Source organism: Bidens hawaiensis, unplaced genomic scaffold (assembly GCF_021521415.1).
Source record: "Bidens hawaiensis isolate Kalapana, Puna unplaced genomic scaffold, B.hawaiensis_p1.1 tig00029329_1, whole genome shotgun sequence".
In the NCBI taxonomy this organism is placed as follows: domain Eukaryota; kingdom Viridiplantae; phylum Streptophyta; class Magnoliopsida; order Asterales; family Asteraceae; genus Bidens; species Bidens hawaiensis.
Window position 1 is genome coordinate 182943 of NW_027494850.1, and position 14827 is coordinate 197769.

At 34.9% G+C, this 14827-nt stretch overlaps 2 protein-coding genes across 4 annotated transcripts; one reads left to right on the forward strand and one right to left on the reverse strand.

The window, feature by feature from the left end:
* Positions 1 to 1578: 1578 nt before the first annotated feature.
* Positions 1579 to 7275, forward strand: LOC143578734 (protein GAMETOPHYTE DEFECTIVE 1-like). Its single transcript, XM_077062218.1, has 9 exons — positions 1579 to 2030; positions 2698 to 2772; positions 3200 to 3277; positions 3609 to 3763; positions 3865 to 4313; positions 4362 to 4561; positions 5476 to 5485; positions 5951 to 6598; positions 7051 to 7275. The coding sequence occupies exons 1-9, from the start codon at positions 1605 to 1607 to the stop codon at positions 7170 to 7172; spliced, it is 2163 nt and encodes a 720-aa protein (XP_076918333.1). The 5' UTR covers positions 1579 to 1604; the 3' UTR covers positions 7173 to 7275.
* A 1025-nt stretch (positions 7276 to 8300) lies between these two features.
* LOC143578733 (uncharacterized) lies at positions 8301 to 13188 on the reverse strand. Of its 3 annotated transcripts, none has more exons than XM_077062216.1 (4): positions 12760 to 13188; positions 11589 to 12655; positions 8654 to 10503; positions 8301 to 8593 (listed from the first exon to the last, which is right to left on the reverse strand). In XM_077062216.1, the coding sequence occupies exons 2-4, from the start codon at positions 12644 to 12646 to the stop codon at positions 8433 to 8435; spliced, it is 3069 nt and encodes a 1022-aa protein (XP_076918331.1). In that variant the 5' UTR covers positions 12647 to 12655; positions 12760 to 13188; the 3' UTR covers positions 8301 to 8432. The 3 variants fall into 3 exon arrangements, with proteins under 3 accessions (XP_076918331.1, XP_076918330.1, XP_076918332.1); XM_077062217.1 differs by having other exon boundaries at positions 8302 to 8503; positions 8627 to 10503; XM_077062215.1 differs by having other exon boundaries at positions 8301 to 10503.
* Positions 13189 to 14827: the final 1639 nt, after the last annotated feature.

Consider the following 14827-nt stretch of genomic DNA (forward strand, 5'->3'; position numbering starts at 1 on the left):
GGTCATCCTTTCCTAATTTCCTTAATTTCCTTACGAATTTGACAAATTTAATTTAAATAATATAATATTTTAACTCAATTATAATATTTTATATCGGTATCTCAATCTCTATATTATATATATCTCAATCTCAATCTCTATATTATATATATATATATATATATATATATATTATCCGTAATCTCTATATTAAATCCGTAATTTCTTCTATTGATGAAATAACAAATAATTAATTAAATTTTTTATTATATATTATCTATAAAATTAACATAGGTGGTGAATGAAATCAACAAAAAAATAACAAAGGTGGTGAATGAAACAACAAAAAATAATTAATTTTTCAAAAAGAAATTTGGAATATTTCGTATTCGAACTATAGCTACGATTTTAAAATATTACATTAATTAGAATATTTTGTATTGTTATTTAATTAATCTAAATTTACACTTTTAGCTAAATGTAATATTAAAAAATTACATTATTACATTATTATTTAAGTATTCAAAATGAAAAATTAAAAATTAAAGGAAAGAGGAAAGATAATAATTTAATAGCATTGATGAATCTTAATTTAATATATTATTGATTTATTTTATTAACTTGAAAATTATAGAAGGCATTGATATAAATGGAAACTATGAAAATCAACCAATAAGAAGGAGGTATATGGACTTAAAGCTTATTGCTTTAATAGTATAGTTAGATGTAATTAAAATCACTCAAGCTAAAATAAACATCATGGTTGATATCTACTTAATTATTTTTGTTTTTAGAACTTACTATTTGTTCTACACTGTGTAGGGGCGAGTTTGGACGTCATTTACATTGGTACTAACATGCAAAAGAAATTCATGTCAAAATGTTAATAAAAATAAGCGCGTAACCATGAGTTAAAGAAAAAAAAGCTAAATAAACTTTGATAACTTGTTTGTATATGTTTAGATGACTTGTATATTATCACACACAACTATGTTTTGAATGGAAATTATATTGAAATATAAATAAAAATATGGATATTACACGGTATATTCATGGAGTTTTATAAAATCGTATTTTAAAAGTCATAAACAAGAAACAAAAAGAAATATAAAAGGTTATGAGTAAGACGACTATGACAGTGTAGTTGAGAAAAAAAACATATAGAAAAGTATAGGTCTTAAATGGTAAGGGTATTCGGTGTGGTCACCGAAGGAAGCTGACAAGGATCCAACCACTGGAAGACAACTCACGGAAAACCGAAGGAACCCGCTGGCAACTATAACCCGGTGGCGGTGTTACCACCTACTCACGCGCACACATAATCGCTCTTCGTCTCTCCACTTCTTTCGTCACAAAAATCTCACTTTTAACCGAACCCGCCCACTCTACCTGGCGCAGGTGGCAAACCCGCTAGCGGTTTAACGATAGCACCCCTACTCGCAAGGTTAACTAAATATTAAACGAACTTAGTGTAACAAAAACAAATAGAGGGACTAAAACTGGACTCACACAATACTTTAAACCTCTAATAAACCTTATTATTCTCTTCTCTTCTCTTCTCTTCTTCGTCTTCTTCTTTTCTTCAATAAAAATAAAACCCTAATTGCTTAATTTCTTCTGTAACTATGGCGTTTTTCGATCTTAACATACCGTACACAGAATCAACCAAACACAACTCCACCACGGCCAAATCCACACGCTTAAAACTCACAATCAAAGCCATGGAGCTAGGCTACTCCGGCGTAGCATACAACCGCACCATCACCGGCGTAATGTCCGAAGCTGACCGTTGTTCAATCGCTTTGTTTCCTCTTGAATCCGTCCTTAAAGTGTCTCCGTCAATTTCTAACGCCGTCAGTTTTCACCGACGTGTTCTTAATGTGCCAAGTACGACGCCGTTTCGGCAGTATACTAGGATAACAGTGGTTGTGGAGAATCCGGCGCAAGGAGCGTGTTTGAATAGTGGGAATCCGGTGTTGAAAAGTTATAATATTGTGGCGGTTAGGCCGTTGAAGCAGGAGGTGTTTGATTTAGCTTGTAAAAGTTATGAGGTATTGTTTTGTTGGGGGTATGCGTGGGTCAGTTCGGTTTTGGGAGCTTTTTTGGTGTCGGTTTGGTTTTGGGCTAAAACTGAATAAAAACCGGAATGCTGGTTTTTGAGTTTTTATATATATAAACCGTTCGGTTTCTGTTTTTAGTTGGGTATTGTTGGGTTTTGATTGAGCTGAAACTAAACCAAAAACCGAAATTATCGGTTTTTTGTGTTCTTTTAAAAGTGTTCTGTTTCAGCTTTTTTAGTTTTGGTTTTTTGTTTGTTTGGTTCAGTTTTGGGTTAAAACTTTTAAAAACCGCTCAGTTTCTCAGCCTTTTCAGTTTTTTGTTGGGTAACTCATTTTCGGCTTTTTTTGGTTTCGGTTTTGGTTTTCCGGTTTTGACATTTGGGTTTGAAAATTTTGGGCCATAAAAAAGGCTGTCTTTAAAAATAATGATAATGAATTTAGGTCAAAATCTTTTTATTTGCATTAATTGTATTTAATAATTATACTTTTTTGTTAGTTAATTGTTTTTACTTGGGTTGGGTTCTTTTTTAATAAGGAATTGTTTGATCTATCTAGCTTGTAAAAATTATGAGGTGTTGTTTTGTTTAGAGCCCTAGAAAGTAGAAATGTATGATACTGGTGATGTTGCTGATATGCTGTTGTGTATGTTTATGTTTAGGTTGATATAATTGCCATTGATTTCTCGGAGACGCGGTTTAGGTTGAAACAGCCACTGATTAAAGCTGCAATTGAGGTCATTGTTTTATACATCTTATAGATAGCGTTGTAGAACTCACTATCGCGATTAATCGGATTGGAAGTTTATGTATTTTTTCAAACACACTTATACACACATACATGCAAAGTTTTCAAAATTTTATATAATTGTTCAAACTTATAAATTGAATTGGTCTAATGAGTATAATTTTCCAATACTTTAAAGCTTTTGACCAGTTTTGACAATTTTACCGAAATTTGACCGATTTTTGAACAATTTGGGCCAATCTAGACCGGCTTCGACCAACTACTGATTTGTTAGTCCGATTGGGTGAAATCGAATTGGTTGCAATACCAATTAGCGATTATTTGGTGACTAATCGCGATTTTTACAACACTGCTTTCTATTTTTGAACATGTTTATAGATCTGTGGGTTAATATTCATATACTTAATAGTATGCAGAGAGGAGTATGTTTTGAAATTACATACTCAGGTCTTCTGGATGCTCAATTGAGAAGACAGATGATATCCAATGCTAAGGTATAAGTGTGTAGCATGTTATGTTTTCTGTTTTTGAGTGTAGTTTGATGTGATTTTGTAAGAACATAGCTTAAATGAAATGAAAACTTGCAGAGTTTGATTGAACCTGAATATGAATCAAACTTTTTTGGTTTATGAAAACAGTCTTTAACTGTGCATGTTCTTAATCTTGTCATTGTAATCACTCACATAACAAAATGATAATTTGATCAACATAAAGTAAATGCAGTCTTGTTGCATTACACTTGATACAAGCATTAGCTATCTTCATAGCTTGTTATACACACAGACATATAAATACATTATATAACTCACGAAATGCTATTTGCAGCTTTTGGTGGATTGGACAAGAGGGAAAAATATAATATTTTCAAGCGCTGCTGCTTCTGTAACTGAATTTAGAGGACCATATGATGTTGCAAATCTAGCATGTTTACTTGGTTTCTCAATGGAGGGTGCGAAAGTATCCGTTTCAAAAACATGTAGGTATGATTATCATATTATGAACACCGACAAAAGACAATTTGAAATGTGGAATTTGCTAGCACAATTAATATCAATTCATGTTTAAAATACACATCCTGCAGAACATTACTAGAGAATTCTTTAAGGAAGAAGAAGTTCCACAAAGAAGCCATCAAGGCTGAATTAATCTCATCAAACGATGATGGTTTTGATGACTGGCTTAAGTGGGACCCGATTTCCAGTGGCGAAGGCGATTTACAACTAGATGACATGGCAAAATCATTTGCGGATTCGAATAAAGAACCGAAAACGGTCAACAAAGCAATTGACTTTGTTTCAGTTATTAATGAATTGCCATCGCATGGGTTGCAAATTACTGATATGGTAACCGAAACAAAACTAGATTCTAATTTGCATGATTCTCATGAGAAAGATAGGTTATTAAAAGTTGGGAATTGTGATATCTCATCAAAAAATGAAAATCTTGAAACTTTGGCGAGTGTGGAAGCGGATGAAACTTGTTCTATGATTATAGATGAACCCGAGCAGCAAAATCTGTCATTAAAAGTTCGTGAGGATATACATGAAGAAATTGTTATTGTTGAAGAAGAAAGAAAAGGGCATGAAGACATGCATGAAGAAATTGCTATTGTTGAAAAAGAAAGTGAAAGTATGTGTAATGGTGTTCCAAATCCAGTTGTTTTGGTCTCATTTGAGGATAATTGTTCTTCTATTCAGGGTGAGGAAGCCAACAAATTGTCTCCCAATGCCTCTATGTTTCAACCAATGCCGGCGTTAAGTGAAGCAGGTATTAGCAAAGTAGGAGGAATAGTATTACAAATTCATACCCTGATTTCTTAATGCTTAAATAATTGGACATACAAAATTTCATTCTTATTTCTTCCAATAAACATGCACAAAATAGTTGCTTTCATAACAGTGGAAGCTACATAATACATATATAGTTGCTTTCATTTGGTACAAGCCTGCAACTAGGGGTGTTTACAGCTAAGAGTGTAAATGAGCCGAGTCAAATCCAAGCTCGACTAGGCTTAAGCGCGGCTCGTTTAACTTACTAGAGCTTGAGCACGAGCTTGAGCTTGGCTTGTTTCAAGCTCTCTATTTCTAAAGCTCAAGCTCGGCTTGTGAGTAGTTTTTCGTGCTCGAGCTCAGTATGTTTATTATTTATTATATGTTAATTAGTTTATATACATTTATAATAATTTTTTGTATATATATTTAGTATAATCTTTTATAAATGATTTAATTATTTTTTTATATCTAATAATTATTATATAAATATTAGTAAATAATGCTAATAGGCTTGTTTCAAGCTCTCTATTTCTAAAGCTCAAGCTCGGCTTGTGAGTAGTTTTTCGTGCTCGAGCTCAGTATGTTTATTATTTATTATATGTTAATTAGTTTATATACATTTATAATAATTTTTTGTATATATATTTAGTATAATCTTTTATAAATGATTTAATTATTTTTTTATATCTAATAATTATTATATAAATATTAGTAAATAATGCTAATAGGCTTGTCTAGGCTCGCAAGCCAGCTCGAGTTCGTTTATTGAACAAGCTCATTTTTGGGCTCGAGCCCGGGCTCGCTTAAACTCAGTTTGATTTTAGCTTTTAGCGAGCCGATCTCGAGTACGTCATGAGCGTCTTGACTCATTTATTCTCTTATTCAGGGTCCTGTTTGACTGGTTTTGACAAATTAAATAGACCGTGTTAGGTGGGTTATTCAGTTACCAGTTTGGTGGTCTGAACGAAATTTTTTGTTTTTTGTTCTTTTTCAAAATCATTAGTTTGTATGTAAACATTTAGAAATAATAAAGATGGTTTGTGATTATAAAACATAATACATAAAAATAATATTCCAAATATGAAAACAAAACTATAAATAACAAAGGTTATAAGGCTGGTTCCAAGTTCCAAATCGGACTGAACCGTTTGAATCTCAAACCGGTCGAGTTGGTTCGGTTTGGACAGTGTGGTGTCGGTTTCAACGGTTTATGAACACCCCTAGCTACAACAACTATAAAAAAATTAAAAGTAATTAATAAAGTTTAAGCTTCTAAAAAAAGTTTGCTTTCTTCTAGATAAGATGTTCCCTTCCTCTGATGCATGTTTACCTAAAAAGGTTCTAGAAGAACACACGAGTGATACAAAAGAAGCATACTTACCTGAAAAGGTTCAGAAGAACACATGAGTGATACAAAAGAAGCATGTTTACCGGAAGAGGTTTTAGAAGAACACATAAGCAATACAAAAGATGATGTTACGGCTACACCTGTTACGTCATGTTTTGTCTCTTCTTGTGTCTCTTCAAATGAAAAGGTTCTAGAAGAAAACACAAGTGTTATAAGGGAAAACGTTTCAACTGCACCGTCTAGTGTATTAGCCAATTTGAGACCTCATGATGAGTTGCAAATCAACGGTTGTAGTTCAGTTGTTCATGAGCCTTTGGAAGACTTGTCAATGGAAGTCAACACAGAGGTCAAAGATGATTGTCATACGAATAATTTGTCTGCACCACAGTCTTCATCAATTGTTCATGAGCCGTCTGAAGATGTGTCGATGGAAGTCAACGTAGAGGTCCAAGATGATAGTCATATGAATAATTTGTCTGCACAGCAGTCTTACTCAGTTGTTCATGAGCCATCAGAAGATGTGTCGATAGAAGTCAACGCAGAGGTCAAAGATGATAGTCATATGAATAATTTGTCTGCACAGCAGGCTTCATCAATTGTTCATGAGCCATCAGAAGATGTGTCGATGGAAGTCAACGTGGAGGTCAAAGATGATAGTCGTATGAGTCATTTGTCTGCACAGGAGTCTTCATCAGGTAATTAAATTATTATTTCAATCTCATATAAACTGTGTAATTATATCATTAAAACCTAATTTATATTTTATAAATCAAGTTCATAAAGCTGGCTTTTTCTAAAATTATATTTCTTTTATATTATTTTATAGACAAATTAGTGAAAGTGACCATGAGATGCAGGGTGTTAACTCTATACATGAATAGTAATACATCCATAATTCTATACACAACACAAATCTATTCTATACATGATATGGCGCGTGCATCACTTTACTTTTAAGTAATTATTGATGGGAAAAAGTCCATAGACTGTTGGTTGCATTCTGACATCACTTATGCCTACATCGCACCCAAAAAAAATTTTATGCTGATTTTCGTCACAACATTTCACCACTGACGGTCCCAAAAAAAACTTTTATTACCAAATAAGGCCAACAACAAGTTTACTTACTTGAAAAGTTTGTATGCAGGGAGAGTTAGAAGAAAGCATGGAGGTTCGCAGCGACTAGTATCATTTCCTTTTAAAAGTTTGTTAAAACGTTCACATTTCAAGAAAACTCTAAAGATGAGAAGAAAACACATGTTTTTATAAGCGATTTTATAGAAAGTTTAGTTCAGGGAATGTTTTTGATGGAACAGAATTCTAAATTATGTTTTTTTTTTTTTTATCCTTTTATTCATATTCATATTTGATAATTTTTTATAGAGATCCCTTTATTCATATTTGATAATTTTTATATTATTGTGTTTGGTTTGTGAATTTGTTTTAAGTGGCCTTTTAAAAAGTAAAATGAAGAAGATGAATGAATGGATAATACAATACCCGAACATCACCCATATGTATGTATGTATATATATTTTTGTGTAAAAGAACAATCCTAATCCGCACTCTTTAAATTATGTAAGACATGATTTGTTATGCATTTATCTAAACGCGTAGTAATTAGGTCTGTAAATGTGTTAATCGGGTTGATAGATTGTAAAAGTTCAAAATTTGTATTAAATGAGTTAGGTGGTTAGCCTCTTTAGTTGAACAACTCGGCAAGTCGACTGGTTTAATTAAGCAAGTCAAGCCAAACACGATCCTTTTTATTAACCGGTTAAATATAGCATCATATCTCAATTTTGGAAAATAAAACAGTCTCATTCATATATTGGGACTATATGGCTATAGAGTTAAGGGGGGAAATTTATTTACTGAATTTTACATCTATTGAAGAATTACAAACACCATTACTTGAGGAGCTCATAAAACATTTTTGGGAATTCAATATCTTTATCAAAGCTGCAGATTAAGCATCTTGTGATTCTCGTCTTCCGCTTGTTGCTATCAAGACCGAGAAAAATATGGACGATTCCCGTAATATGAAGCCCAAGTTCGAGCCTTGTGTATTTTTAAGTTTTACTCCTTTGAACTTCTATGTATTAATCTCACAATACACAGCTGACTGGAGCTACGTCTTGGCTTGTGTAAGGTATTGCATAAAAGCTCGAGCCGAGTTTAGGCTTTGTTAAAGGTTTTATCAAGATATATCTAATAATTAAAAATGTGTATACCTTCAAAGAATAAACTAAAGATGAGTTAAGCTTGAGTTTGAGAAAAGTATCACGAGCCACGAGTAGCTCGTGCTCAAGCTCTCATAATTCAAAACGAGCCGAGCATGAGCTCTGGCTCGTTTAGTGACATATTAACTATCCCCAACTAGTACATCAAAAATTCATTCCTTTCTGTGCATTTCTTTTATTATTACTTACAAAAACACCAAAACAAACATTAATTAACCAACCAACCAACCATCAATAAAATCATTATTACTAAACCAAAACATCCATTACCTTAAACCAAAACTCATCAAGAAACACAAATCTCAACATCTTCATCATCATCCCCTCTCCCATCCTCAAAATTATCATTGTTAACACCTGACGATTCGATACTCAAATCAAACCCCGTTGGCTTCTCCGTCCCATCATTATTAACACCTCCCGACGGTTCGATACTCAAATCAAACCCTGTTGGCTCCCCGGTCCCATCATTATTAACACCTGATGGGTCGACACTCAAATCAAAACCCGTTGGCTCCCCGGTCCCATCATTATTGACATCAGACGGTTCAGCCACTTCTTTCTTCTGGCCGCGTTTCCATTTCTTAGTAGACGAAGTCCCGTCATCATCGAAATCCTCTTCTTCTTTCTCGCGATGCAAATAAACCCATAGTTTCCGTTCACCGTCAAACTGCACACACGGGTCCTGCTCATAATGCAAACGGTCCAATGCACCACTAATCACTTGGTTCACTTGCGCATCCGAAACATCTTCTACTATGTATTGTGAATCACGAATTAATGTGCAAACATCGGCGCGTGTCCCGATGCTTCCTGGTAACCGTGCAGCCGCGTCCCGAACCAAACAGAGAATGGTCACGTGAGGTGGTCGGTCACGTTTCAACATGAAATGGTCACGGGCTTTCGATGTCGGTTTTCCCGCACCCTTTTTTGACGGGGCCACCGTTGACTTTTTACCGTCGACTGCAGTGTACGCAAAAGCCCGGTCTGGTAGTAAATACCGTAGAACTTCTTCCTTACGGAAATAATCGCGAACTTCATCCGAACTCGGGTTTATCGTGTTGAGACTTTTTTGAGCCCGTAAATCTCGGAACCGTTCTTTTTCGTCTAAGTTGGCTTGCATTAAAGTCAAAGGCGGAGGGGGCAGACTTCCGATTTGTTGCAATGGTTCTTCAGCGCTTTTTAGCCAGTTAGCAAACGAGTCAACTAGTTTGACCAACATCTTGTGTGGAAGTTTCCATGTGTCTGGAGACGTTACTTCTTCGACAAGCTCATGATCGGGTGAAACTTGAGAAACGGGCCCTACCCATAACCAAGTTTTAGCGGGCTTATTATACGAAACAAGCGCTTTCCATCCTTTTGCTCCTAAAGGTGCGGTTTTTGAAGCGAATATCTTTAAAACCCCTCTTACTAACTCTTGAAGCGGTACTTGGGTTTCGAGAATGCACGGGTCGCCCGGGTTTGACTGGACCCGGTTGACTATATCCTTAACGGTCAAAGATGGGACGGTTGGGTTTTCAACTTCCGGTTTTGCCTCATCATTTATATTATCTTCTGGAAGTAAAGTTACCATTGCCATTCTTACGGCTGATAAAAGGTGTATAATCGAGAACGAAAATCCCGTGTGGACAGTAGGAGTAATTAAGATAAACGGTTTCTTCTGCGGTTTATTTTCAAAATTTTCGAAATCTGCATCTTCTTTGGTTATATCAATTACCGCTGGCTCGGGAATCACATTCTCGAAAGAAATATCCTCGACCCATTTCCTTTTCCCGAAAGTGAGTTGACTTTGACCTTCTTGATAGCGATCATCCATGTACATCAATTCATCCTTTACTTTTCGTTTCTTGGACCCCGAATGATCTTGACCATACACGTCAATCATTTGACCTCTTTTGGCGGGCCTTACGGATTCATCAGTGGCATACTCGTTAATGTGCATAAACGGAAGGGTAGAATAGTCATTTTCGAATTCTCCTTTTCTCTTCTTCCCGTACGGTTTTCTTGAAAACATGCCTTCAATATATCCATCCCCATTCGGCTCGTTAAAAAGATTGTTACCGTGCGTTTTACCCTTCTTTCTTGAATTTTGTAACGACCGATCAAGATCTTTAAATGTTCTATTATTGTTATTGCCACCAAGTTTTGGTTTTTTGAATTGTGGCCCGGATTTCACACCACTCGGGTAAGCCCATTTGCTTCTCATTAGAGGGTTATTATCGTCATCTTCACCAAATTGTTCAGATGAATCTGATTCTGTTTCTTCGCCTTTTGCTAACATTTTCATTCCATCAGCAGCTGTCACAACTCGTCCTCCATTTTGTGTATTGACCATTTTACCCTTTTTCATTCCCATCCTGTGGTTCATATGCCAAAAATTAGTAGTTTGCACTGGTCAGTTTGGAGCTCAAACCCAACTTGGTCAAATTGGGTCGGTTTTGGGCTCAATTTAAAAATTCAGTTTTTGGGTTTCACCATTTTGGCTTGAAAATTTCGGTCCAAATATGGCCTAAAATAATGAACTTGGGCCTGAAACTTTGGGCCCAATTTTTTGTTAATTAATGAATGATTGATTATTACACATTTGGACCTAACATTTTTGGGCAACACTATAAATTGGTGCTTATCAATTACATAAAATTGGGTTTTCGTTTTTTTGGTTCAATTTGGTGCAGTTCAGTTTTTGCTAGATAGCGAAACCAAAATCGAACAAGATAATTGGTTTTTGAAAAAACATAAAACAAAACCATCAGTTTTTTATTGGGTTCGGTTATTTCAGTTTGGTTATTCCGGTTACGTTTCAGTTATTTCGGTTTCGTGCACACACCTGCCAAAAATCATAACCTTTAATACAGTGTTTTGGATGTATGTTTTAAAGCCGATTGCTATTTTGAATCATCATCATCATCATCATCATCATCATCATCATCATCATCGTACTCAGTATATCCCACCAATAGCAATGCTCATGGTAGGGTCTGAGGAGGGTAAGATGTAGACAGTCTTACCTCTATCCCATAGGGATAGAGAGGCTGCTTCCGGTGAGACCCCCGGCTCGATAGTAGTTTTGCATCAAGCCTTGGACATAAGGCACATAGCACTCAATCATCAGGGACACCGGCTGATTGGTGCATGTGCCCTTGTCTTTCGGCTATCAACGCCACCACATGATGCCTGATTAACCTTCCGCCACTTTTAACGTTATTTTCACGAGATTAGTAAAATAAAGTCAAAATTAGTGCACTTTTACTTTTGCCCACCCGAGGGTTCACACATATATACATTATATGCGCGCACCGCAAGCAGGGCGTAGCTATTTTGAATAATCAAAATCATAATTCAGTGTTCGTGCAATTTTAACTATTTATGAAAATAATAAATACAATAACAAAAATGACCTTAAGTAAATGCGATGGACAACTTAACATTTAAACCAACATACCCGTATAGATCAACAGACTCCCCTAATGATTGATTCCAAAACATATCCTGTTGATTGTCATACTGATTATACTCCGCCCGTTTGCCTTTCTTCCCATAATTATAACCAAATTTTGAGCTAGACGGTTTTGCAGTCAACACTTTAATATCCGATAACTGATTTACAACCCTATTTCTACCCATAAACGTTTCTTGAAATTCTTCACCACTAAAACCCTTATACTTCTTCCCAAATTTATCATTCAAATTAGCATCTGGATGTACAGTCACATCATACATTGACTTTTCTTCAAGAAACGATGATGAACCCAAAGACCCGTGCTTTACTTCAAGATACTGACCCCGACCCGAACCCATACCCGCAATCTTCTTGTTATTCCATAACCCGTCTGCAGATTCTTCTTCAGATTCGGTTTCAAATTCATGCGTTTTTTCATTCATTAAGCTCTTTTGACTTTTCAAAATATTCAAAACACGAATCTTTTCATCAATGCTGTACCCTCTGCACTTTGACCAAGCGTCACGGGTCTGAACCAGATTACTGACCATCGTGTTTTGATGCTTTCTAATAACATGATAATGCAAATGCTTTTGAAAGGACACGAGCCCTTGTCGGTAAAGCGACACTCTCGGTTCACATAACCCTCCTTTCATCATATTAAAAAGTTTGTTAATCGGAACACCAAAGTGAAAATTAGAACCCGTAAAAAGATCTTTCACGGTTCTCATGAAATGTTCTTGGTCCATATCCGGGAGATACTTCGTAAGATTCAACCGTTCGGATTCGGTTAAAACATTGTTCCAAACATCCATGGAAAGAATATCTTCTAACCCGGGAAGATCATATAACTCAAACGGAACGCTACACGTTTGATCCCCGATTTGACAAAACTCCTCACCGGTTTCACCGAGCTCAAGTAAATCAAACTCATCGGAACCCGCACCCGAATCACAATCATCTTCATATTGATTAAATTCAACACCTTTTCTCTTAATTTCATCTTCTTCACTTGACATACTATCTACAGACTCTAATCTAGCAATCTTTTCAATCACCATCAAAAACCCCTAAATAAAGATTACAAATTTATAACATTAAACCAAGAATTACTCTTTTTTTCAAATTAGGGTTTGATTCAAATTAGGGTATTGAAATTGGACCGATTGATTACCTGAAATTGGCTAATACATGATGAGAATCGAAGACTAGAGTGTTAATTTTGGTTAATTGATGTCGATTTTGCAAGAGGTTTGAGGGTTTTGAAAACCCTAAAAAGGGGATCTTGAATGTTGGTGAATTGAATTGGTATTGGAATTGGTGAGGTGATAAGAGATGAGTGAAGAAGAAAGATGATGAAGATGGAGATGTGGGTGGGTTAATAATAATATGGGCCGTTGGATTGTGGGCTTTAATTGAAAAGATTAAAAAGGTGGGATATTTTAGGGTTAGTGATAGAGAAAGGTGTAAGTTTTGTAGATGGTGAGTTTTGGTGGTGTTGGAAGAGGAGACTGAGTTGATTCAGTTGAGTTGGTGATGGAAACTCAGTTGTGTCATGTAAGGTACTTCTATTTTGTAAATGTTGTCATTTTGGTTCAACTTATTTTAGGTCTATTTATGTTCATGGTTGTTGATTAAAAACATGTTTGGGATTGCTTCTTTAAAATGTTTTTTGCTAATATTTAGGTGCTTTTGGAGGGTCATTTTGAACATTTTGCCTCTCCAAAAAGCAAAAAGCATTTTAAAAAACAATCCTAAACACCATCAGAACGGAAACTAGAGTGATGAAAAATTACGGAGCGGAGATTGAATTGTTATGTGGTTGGTCGGTTATGATTAAGTATGGTTTGGTTGACGTTTTAACTATCAATTTGGGTAGCGTGGTGATTTAAATAGTTTAATTACAAGTTTTGACTAAAAGAAGATGAGTTTGTACATTAGAAGAATATACTTGAAATGTTGTGGTTCTCCTTGTTGTCAAATGTTTTCATTGCTTCAAAGCAAGATTCATGAAAGGAAAAAAAAACAAATGTGTTGTTTAGGCTTAATACGTATTATCATGTTGTAAAATTTCTTCCACTTGATCATGCTTGTTACAAGTTTTGAATCAGAGCAACAAACGTGGTAGTGGTGGTGATTATGAGGTGACGAGGGCGATGGCCAATGGGAAATTGGGATATTTTAGTTTCTTTGTTGAATTCGTATACAACTCAGAAAAAATGATGAGTTGTGTTACGTACGAACTGAAATCATTGCAATGTATAAGACTTGTCTCACATCGGTTATATAAGCAACTGATGTAAGGTTTATAAGACAAATGAGTTCCTTCACTCATTAGACTATTATTTTGGGTTGAATTCTTCTGTATGGTTCAACCGAACGTTTTATACCTTCAATTCAAAAGTCAATTCCAATGAACTCTAAAATTATAAATTATATTTTCCTCTTTCCATTAGTCATTATCATGTTATTTCGTGACACTTATAACTCATCTCATGTTTCCATTAAGTACACAATCTTCAATTTCAATTGATGGAATTGAACATGCACGTCAGCACGTGTTAGTTACTATTCTATAATGTTCCCCCGTTCTTAAACTCAAAGTGTTGTGGTAATATTCTATTAATTGATATTAATTTATGTGAAGTTCTTTCTTTTCTTTCTTGTTCTTATGGTCTCATTTGGTTCAAATCAACAAATACTTGTATTATATTATTTCATGGTAGGAGCGGTTAGAGGTTAGTATTGAGTCCACGGGCCTATTTATCTCTATATATTGTAATCATATATTGAATAGAAATCGATAAGCATTTTACCTTACATTACAATAAATTTACAGTTGAGGAGAGAAACTTAGAGATAGATTGCGACGATCATAACTTCATTTCTCTTTCATAATATAGTTCCACCTCAATTCAATATAGTCGTTAATCGTTGGTGTGGTCAATTTCTATTCACTTCAAGTTTTTATTCCTTAATCCGTTGTTCTTTGATAATTTTGAAAAGATTAATACCGCGGCTCACTTACAACACAATTTTCTTAATATAATCTAAAAGACTTGAGCCTCATTCTTATAAGTTATAACTAATCTTTATATATATGCATATATATGTTTATTGTTAAACACATTTATGCTCTGTATTAAAGATTAGAAGTTGTATGCTTGTTTGTTGTTATGAATGGATTGTAGTGGGGTGGATTTTGCATTTGTGTCCGATACTATTGACTTTACTTTGCTGTT

What these genes read in the sequence shown, in the direction of transcription:
- LOC143578733 (XM_077062215.1), bottom strand. Translation starts at nt 12,646, where the DNA reads ATGGTGATTGAAAAGATTGCTAGATTAGAGTCTGTAGATAGTATGTCA. An exon ending in GAGTCTGTTGATCTATACGG is followed by an intron (nt 10,504 to 11,588) that starts GTATGTTGGTTT and finishes TATGAACCACAG; the next exon opens with GATGGGAATGAAAAAGGGTA.
- LOC143578734 (XM_077062218.1), top strand. Translation starts at nt 1,605, where the DNA reads ATGGCGTTTTTCGATCTTAACATACCGTACACAGAATCAACCAAACAC. An exon ending in AGATGATATCCAATGCTAAG is followed by an intron (nt 3,278 to 3,608) that starts GTATAAGTGTGT and finishes TGCTATTTGCAG; the next exon opens with CTTTTGGTGGATTGGACAAG. An exon ending in TCCGTTTCAAAAACATGTAG is followed by an intron (nt 3,764 to 3,864) that starts GTATGATTATCA and finishes CACATCCTGCAG; the next exon opens with AACATTACTAGAGAATTCTT.